General features: G+C 36.3%; 1 protein-coding gene across 1 annotated transcript; it reads right to left on the bottom strand.

Annotated features, from left to right (window-relative positions):
- Positions 1–2,202, bottom strand: clec3ba (C-type lectin domain family 3, member Ba). Its single transcript, XM_020497506.2, has 3 exons — positions 1,932–2,202; positions 1,636–1,734; positions 1–595 (listed from the first exon to the last, which is right to left on the bottom strand). Exons 1-3 carry the CDS (start codon positions 2,026–2,028, stop codon positions 195–197), a joined length of 597 nt encoding a protein of 198 aa, XP_020353095.1. The 5' UTR covers positions 2,029–2,202; the 3' UTR covers positions 1–194.
- Positions 2,203–9,247: the final 7,045 nt, after the last annotated feature.

Genomic DNA, 9,247 nt, shown 5'->3' with positions numbered 1-9,247 from the left:
TATAAACAGTGCAGCATACCTTGCAGCAGTGGATTTTTTGTGTGTAGTATAGGTTACTTTTAATCATGTTGGTTCCACATTTCAGTGCTGAGACAGGTTATAATACAGATATTACAAAGATTATTGTGCATGCATTATATTTCCATATAGTGTAGGTGTTAAGACTGATACAACAGAACAAAAGCAGTTGGCTCTCAGACGATATTGAACTCGCAGACAGATGCCTTCTCAGCACGACAGCTCTCATCAAACCACTTTCCATTGGCAGTGGTGGAAAGGATGGCACAGTTGTGGGTACGTCCACCGTCTGGTTGGTTGGTAATGTCAGTCTCCCAGTTCTTAAAGCGCAGGTTGGTGCCCGCCTGGTCGAGCCATTCCCCCTCGGTCACCATGTCATTGATGCCCAGCCATATGTGTTCCTCAGGGCCGATGCTCCGGCGGACATAGTCAGCAAGCTGATCGTTGTCGTCCCCTGTCAAAGGGGTGCTGATTGTGCCCCCTTTAGCAATGCAGTCATCGTAGGCTGTGTGGTAGATCTTCTTAGCGGCGTCGGCCAGGAAACACTTGCCAATAATCTTGATGCCTTTCAGGCAAACTGGAAGAACATTTATATCAAAGTTGGATTATTTTTACAGCCCAATATCCAACATCGTCACAGAAAACATTTGATTAAAATACAAGATAATGGCAGAGACTGTGGCTCTCAGAACTATTCATATGTATTGTACTGCCATACAGTGCCTTCAGAAAGTATTCACACCCCTTGACTTGTTCTACATTTTGTTGTGTTACAGCCTGAATTGACATAATAGGGGGTTTAATTTTCTCACTCCAAGGTGGTGTAAACCTCTAAATAATACACGGGACGAGACTCGGAAAACAAGTGCACAATAACACATAACAACAGAACAGGTGCTCACAAGACCAACGGACATGGTAACAATAACCGACAAGGACAATGGGGAACAGAGGGCACATATATACACATACTAATCAGGGGGAATGGGAACCAGGTGTGCGTAATGAGACAAGACAGTTCGGGGTTGGTGGTAATGAATCCAGTTCAGTGGCGCTTTAAAATGCCGGTCTACATAGACCTCCGGAGCTGATGAACGGAAGTATGAATACTGATGTAAATGAGATATGCCTGTATTTCATTTTCAATAAATGTGATTGGATCTCTAAAAACAACATGTTTTCATTTTGTCATTATGGAGTATTGTAGAAAGATGGATGAGAACAAACAAACAAATTCAGGCTGTAACACAACAAAACGTGGAACTAGTCAAGGGGTATGAATACTTTCTGAAGGCACTGTTCATATCAATACATGCATACTTTATTGCATTACTTTATAATCTAGACCAACTGTTTGAACATAACATGTTAGTACATTAAATATTCATGTTAAGGCAACACCCCAAATTGAATGCAGACTCAACAACTTACCTTGACCAATGCAATACATTCCCTGTTGCAGGGCACAGGTGCTCCCTGTCATGTGAAGTGGTCTCTCAGATCGCTTCAGGGCACCACAATATACTTGGACAACCAGATCACTTGTGACTTGCATTTTCACTATGCTTCACTGAGATTAGAGTACAATTTCAATATCAACAGTAACATATCCCTTACCTGATTGCAAGGCTTGCTGCTCTTTCAATAGATTCAACTCCAGCACTATGTTATCAATCTGTTTCTTCAGCTCCTCAATGGCAGCATTATTTTCAGCATCTATGTTGAAGAAATTGGAGAAGAATCAACAAAGTTTTACAACTAGAACTGTACCAAGGAGGATGGTTTATGGTTGAGCAGTATTGTGCTCAACTTCTACCCAAAGTAAATGATAAATTAACATTGACTCAAACATATTGAGCATTTGTTTAAAAAAAAAAAAATCTTTCCACATAGAGATAAAATATGTGTCCTACCTTTCTTTCCGCCCTTTTTCTCAGATGAGGTCTGTTGGAATGTGGATTGCCCGAGGAGGAGAAGGCAAAACAACAAATGCACACCACTGACATGCATGGTGTATATCTTAGTAGCCTATATTGCCACTGATATGATGTGTAAACGACTGTTTATATTTCCACTACTAGCCAGGAAAAATATGTTTCGAGAATCGGCACTCTGGGAGTTGACAGAGGAAATCTCAACTTTGAGAGAACAAATGTTTTACAGATCTCAAACTGGCGTTTGTTCTTTTAGTCCCTTTTTCTTTTGACAAGGGGTGGAGCAGGATGTTCATTGAGGACTTTTTAACCCTGTTGAGGCGGGGGTGACATTAGCTCTATGTGTTAACATAGGTTACCCATATGTTTCCTTTTTGGTTCCCATAATAAAACATTTAAGGGCCATTTTCTATTTTACCATTGGCCTACGTATTTCCCCCTGCACCTTGTATTCTAAATTGAACAACAAGTTGTCGGGCTATTAGAATTAAATGATCAAAGCAGCATTAGTATAATCTTGTATAAACATTAGGCCTATAACTGCATTTATTACCATAACAAAATGTGACAAAGTTGTATTAGTAAACTCGGGCACTCTTTATAGACATCTGTTAAAATTGTAGTAGAATACTGGCTGAGGAACAGGGAGTATGTTTCCTTTGTTCCAGGGGTTCCAATGGTCTATGTGTTGGGTGGATTGGGAGCTCCATAAACCCTGCATCTGGTTGTTCTCAGCTAGCTGGACAAGGTTTGGCTGACATGTGGCAGTCTTACACCATGACAAAAGAGTGTGCGTTTGTTTTTGTATTTCACATGCACAGACCACAGATTCCCATTGTCTCAAACTTGTGGCCACGCCAAAATGCAAATATATCTCACACACTTCATTGCTGTGGGGAGTATAAGAAGAGTTTATTTTCAACATATTTTTCACATTTGTGGTTTTTCATCAGAAATTATGATTTATGGTACCTTCGTGTGTGTGTAAAATATTACTGTTCTCAGATTATAATTTTTTTGCAAAACGCTATACCTTTTTCCATTTTTTTTTTCTTTCACAGGCCTACACACAATACCCCATAATGCCAAAGTGGTATTATGTTTTTAGACATTTTTACAAATGAATAAAACATGAAAAGCTGAAATGTCTTGAGTCAATAAGTATTCAACCCCTTTGTTATGGCAAGCCAAAATACGTTCAGGGGTTATAAATTGGCTTAACAAGCCACATAATAAGTTGCATGGACTCACTCTATGTGCAATAATAGTGTTTAACATTATTTTTGAATGACTACCTCATCTCTGTACTCCACTCAAACAATTATCTGTAAGGTCCCTCAATTGAGCAGTGAATTTCAAACACAGATTCAACAACAAAGACCAGGGAGGATTTCCTGATGCCTTGCAAAGAAGGGCACCTACTGGTAGATGGGTAAAAAAAAGCAGACATTGAATATCCCTTTGAGCATGGTGAAGTTCTTAATTACACTTTGGATAGTGTTTCAACACACAGTCACTACAAAGTTACAGGCGTCCTTCCTAACTCAGTTGCCGGAGAGGAAGGAAATGGCTCAGGGATTTTACCATGAGGCCAATGGTGACTTTAAAACAGTTACAGAGTTAAATGGCTGTGACAGCAGAAAACAGAAAATGGATCAACAACATTGTAGTTACTCCACAATACTATCCTAAATGACATAGTAAAAATAATGAAGCCTGTACAGAATAAAAATATTCCACAACATGCATCCTGTTTGCAACAAGGCACTAAAGTAATACTGCCAAGATTTTGTGAAGCAATTCACGTTTTGTCAAGAATACAAAGTGTTTGTTTGGGGCAAATCCAATACAACACATTAGTACCACTCTCCATATTTGCAAGCATAGTGGTGGCTGCATCATGTTATGTGTATGCTTGTAATCGTTAAGGACTGGGGAGTTTTTCAGGATAAAAAAGACATGTAATGGAGCTAAGCACAGGCAAAATCCTAGAGGAAAACCTGGTTCAGTCTGCTTTCCACAATACACTGGGAGATTAATTCAAATCTACACTGGGGTTGCTTACCAAGAAGACAGTGAATGTTCCTGAGTGGCCGAGTTACAGTTTTGACTTAAATCTACTTATAAATCTATGGCAAGACTTGAAAATGGTTGTCTAGCAATGACCAACAACCAATTTGACAGAGCTTGAAGAATTTAGAAAATATATAATGGGCAAATATTTTACAATCCAGGTGTGGAAAACTCTTAGAGACTTACCGAGAAAGACTCAGCTGTAATCACCAAAGGTGCTTCTACAAAGTATTGACTCAGGGGTTTGAATACTTATGTAAATGAGACATTTCTGTATTTTATTTTCAATACATTTGAAAACATTTCTAAAAACCTGTTTTTACTTTCTCACTATGGGGTATTGTATGTAGATTGGTGAGATTTGGAGAAAAAAAAAGATACTTTTTTTAGTCAAGCTGTAACACAACAAAATGTGGAATAAGTCAAGGGGTATGAACACTTTCTGAAGGTTCTGTATATCCATTGTTTCAGTGGAATGGAATATTTGTATACTGTACATTTGACTGTGATATGTGGTTGTCTCACCAAGCTGTCTTAATATGAATGCACTTAGTCGCTCAGGATCTACGCATCTGCTAAATGTTTCATATACAGATCTCATATTACTGTATTTAATTAATTAATTATTTTATATATATATATATATATATATATATTATTTTAAAAGGCAAGGTTTTGAACGGTGGTGTAGATTCTTAATTTTCTACATTGTAGAATAATATTGAAGACATCAAAACTATGAAATAACACATGGAATCATGTAGTAACCAAAAAAAGTGTTAAACAAATTCTTCAAAGTAGCCACCCTTTGTCTTCATGACAGCTTTGCACATTCTTGGAATTCTCTCAACCAGCTTCATGACCTGGAATGTCTTTCAATTAACAGGTGTGCCTTGTTAAAAGTTAATTTGTGTAATTTATTTCCTTCTTTTTTTCATTTTATTTATATTTTTTCTATCACACTAACCAAACCAAAATAGAGACATAAAAAGGCCTAAGGTCAGGGTGTGATAGTTAGTGTGATAGAAAAAATATAAATAAAATGAAAAAAATAAGGAAATAAATTACACAAATTAACTTTTAACAAGGCACACCTGTTAATGTGATTTGGTGGGCAGTCTATGTTCCTTTTTCTACGTTTTTGTATTTCTTTGTTTTTGACCGGGTATGGTTCTCAATCAGGGACAGCTGTCTATGTTGTCTCTGATTGGGAACCATACTTAGGTAGCTTTTTCCCACAGGGTTTTTGTGGGTAGTTAATTTCTGTTTAGTGTTTTCACCTTACAGGACTGTTTTGGTTATTCTCTTGTTTATTTTTGTTATAGTGTTCAGTTTTAATAAAACAAGCATGAACTCTTACCACGCTGCGCTTTGGTCCGATGATTCCTCTTCTTCAGACGACGAATACCGTTACAGTAACCCCTTTTTCTCCCCAATTTTGTGGTATCCAATTGGTAGTTACAGTCTTGGTTCGGGGGGAACCTATTTCAAAACGAAAACGTGACTCTTCTACAGACACAGATTATTTAATATTTTCACCACCGGGAATGGGAAAGGTCGAAACCGATCTGTTAAAATCAATAAATGATAAACTGGGTATATTTGAACTAGTCAATAAGGTTATAAAAGAGATGAAGGCAAGCCTCGAGATGAGTGATGAAAAAGCTTCGAAATTGGAGAAAGACGCAAACAAGCTAAAAGGGACAGTCAATAAGATTGAAACTGAAGTGAATTAACTTAAAAAGGAGAACACCGTTCTGAGAGAAGCCTTACTTGACATACAGACTAGATCCGACTAGATCCATGAGAGAGAATCTGGTACTTACAGGTATTCAAGAGAAAGAATGAAAAGTTTCTGAATCTGTAGTTAGAGAGTTCCTTCTTACAGCACTTCAGATTCCACGCGAAGCTATCGACTAAATCAAACTCGAACATGTGCACCGCTTCGGACAGAGAGGGCAGAGGTATGAACGCCCAATCGTTGCCAAATTAGCTTTCTTTAAAGATAAAATAATGGTTAAAAGCCTGGGTAAAAGACTTTCTGGCACAGAAATTTGCATGAATGACCAGTTCCTGAAGGAAATTTCAGGATGGCGTAAAGTTCTGTATCCAATTTTCAAGGAAAATAGATTAAAATGGAAACGAGTAGTTCTCGTCGATAAACTATATATTGATAACCGGTTGTTCAGAGACACAAAGACTACTCCATGGCTATTTAAAAAATTACAAAGTTCTTATAGATGAGGAACATAATGAAACACACATTTCTAGCCTGGTTATGGATTGTAATGATACAACAAAACATATAGCTTTTCTATATATCTTCAAATATAACTAATTGGAACACAAAAGCACTAATTCAACATAGTGAAGATAAAAACTCAGTAAACAGAAGGCACAGTATGTGTGGATGGTGTGGTGTGTGTTTTTTGGTTTTGGGAAAGTGTGGCATTGAGTGAGAAAGGAAATGGTTGCATATCTCAGAACCAATGTATTGCTGTGAGCAGGGGTTGTGAGAGAGCTTTCAATGTTGTTCAGATGCTGGATATACTTTTTATAATGAATTGTTCATTTTATTTATTTATTTATTGTCCTATCATGGTGGAACAGCATATATATATATACAGCACATATATATAGCAGCATATATACATATATACATTTCATTTATTTATTGTCCTATCATGGGGAACTACATTTTTAAAATGAATTATACGTCTAATGTATTTATGTATGATCCTATATTGAGGGCTATGGGATCCGGGGGTGGTCTGCCGGGCATTGGGATGACAGCACCACTCAGGATGAGGAGGGCTTTTAGTTGGTGTAATAGTGGGGAACAATTGGAGATTTACTTAGTAGCAATGCAAATATCATGGTACAGCTATATAGACACTCAATCATCATGTTACTTTTTAATGGTACGTTTACAAACATATATTTTGATGAAGTTGTGTCTCATTATGGTAAGTGATGAAATAAGTATAGCCAGTCATAATTGCAATGGCTAAGCAGATAATAAGAAACGACTATCAGTATTTACCTGGCTAAAAGAGAAGGAATATAATATCTATTGTTTACAGGGAACTCATTCAACAATTTTAGATGAAGTTTGGTGAAAAATGGACTGGGGGGGCAAAATATATTTATCCCGTGGGCAAAGAAATTCAAAAGGGGTGATGGTATTAATTAACAGTCATTTTGATCCAAACATGCAAATTGTCCAAACAGATCATCAAGGTAGATGGATTATTTTAAATATGTTATTGTACAATAAACAGATATGTCTTATCAACCTATACAGTCTAAATAGTGATGATCCAAGCTTCTTTGAAAATATATATAAGAATTTATCAACTCTACAAGCAACACTAGACTTTACTATTATGGTGGGAGATTTTAATACGGTCTTAAATACCTCTATGGACCGTAAAGGAAATCACACTACAAACTATCACCCTCAGACACATAAGAAAATCATGAATGTCATGGATATATTGGAATTAGTGGACATACTGCATGGAGACTTAAATACCCTGCCCTAGTGAGATATACATGGAGGAGGATTAATCAAGCTAGTCATCTTGATTACTTTCTTATGTCATTCTCTCTGGCACCAAAAGTTTAAAAAGTGTTGATAAGGGACAGAATGCGGTCAGATCGTCACATAATTGGCATATATATTACTCTTACAGAATTTCCACATGGGTGAGGATATTGGAAATTTTATCAAAGCCTACTAGATGATAAATTGTTTCTAAAAATTTATAACTGACTTTTTCAGACATAACATAGGTACAGCAGATCCCCTTATTGTATGGGACATTTTTAAATGTGCATTTAGAGGCCATGCAATTCAGTGCTCATCCATAAAACAAAAGCAATTTAGATCAAAAGAGTCCATATTAACAAAGGAAATTGAAGGACTAACAGTACAGTTAGATAGCAATAAAAACTGTACAATAGAGCCACAGAATAAGTTAGAGGAAAAACAAAAATAAATAATGGAACTTATTCAAGAAAGATCCAGTGTAATATATTATAAAAATAAAGCGAACTGGATGGAATATGGGGAAAAATGCACCAAATTATTTTTAAATCTTCAATATAGAAATGCTATCAATTTTTTTATTGAGACTTGTTACAAATGATGGAGTCACGCATTGAATGATATTTAGAAAGAGGCAGTAAAGTACTTTAAGAATATATTTTCGTTTCAGTCTCCTCCATCTCCACTAACCGAAGCTAATTGTATGGATTTTTTTTCCTAATAATAATGTAAAATTAACATCTGTACAGAAATACTAATGTGAAGTCCAAAGGAGGAACTTATTGATGCAATTAAAGCCTTTAAGGCTGGGAAAACTCCAGGGCTGGATGGCATACCAGTGGAAGTATATCAAACTTTTTTTTATATACTCAGAGGACCATTATTAGCATGTTTTAACCACTCCTATATAAATGGTAGATTATCAGACATGCAACAAGAAGGTCTGATATCACTATTACTGAAACAGGACCCAAGTGGTATATATAAAGATCCAGTCCATTAAAAAAATTGGAGGCCTCTTACACTTCAGTGTTGTGATGCAAAAATCCTAGCTAAATGCTTGGCACATAGAATTTAAAAAGTATTGTCAGATATTATTCATCCTAATCAGACAGGTTTTTTACATGGACAATACATTGGAGATTATATAAGACAAGTACTGGAAACAATACAATACTATGAAATATCGGGGACACCAGGCCTAGTTTTCATCGCTGATTTTGAAAAGGCTTTTGACAAAGTACGACTGGAGTTTATATATAAATGCCTAGAATTTTTCAATTTTGGGGAGTCTCTTATAAAATGGGTTAAAGTTACGTATAGTAACGCTAGGTGTCAAATAGTAAATAATGGCTACATCTCAGAAAGTTCTAAACTGTATAGAGGAGTAAAACAAGGTTGTCCACTATCGGCATATCTATTTATTATTTCCATCAAAATGTTAGCTGCTAAAATTAGATACAACAATAATATTAAGGGATTAGAAATCCGGGGCTTAAAAGCAAAGGTGTCATTGCACGCTGATGATTTATGTTTTAAAACCACAATTAAGAAACCCTCCACAGCCTCATAGAGGATCTAGATACTTTTGCTAACCTCTCTGGATTAAAACCAAATTATGATAAGTGTCCTATATTACGCATTGGATCACAAAAAAAATCACATTTTACAT

Source organism: Oncorhynchus kisutch, linkage group LG13 (genome assembly GCF_002021735.2).
Source record: "Oncorhynchus kisutch isolate 150728-3 linkage group LG13, Okis_V2, whole genome shotgun sequence".
Taxonomy (NCBI): domain Eukaryota; kingdom Metazoa; phylum Chordata; class Actinopteri; order Salmoniformes; family Salmonidae; genus Oncorhynchus; species Oncorhynchus kisutch.
Note: the sequence above shows the minus strand (reverse complement) of the source record. Positions and strands in the feature narration are given on the sequence as shown.

Bases quoted from the DNA above. Each gene is read 5' to 3' on its own strand.
- clec3ba (XM_020497506.2), bottom strand. From the start codon at position 2,028: ATGCATGTCAGTGGTGTGCATTTGTTGTTTTGCCTTCTCCTCCTCGGG. The intron at 1,735-1,931 runs GTAGGACACATA...TCTTCAACATAG, and splicing joins GAAAAAGGGCGGAAAGAAAG to ATGCTGAAAATAATGCTGCC. The intron at 596-1,635 runs GTAAGGGATATG...ATGTTCTTCCAG, and splicing joins GCAGCAAGCCTTGCAATCAG to TTTGCCTGAAAGGCATCAAG.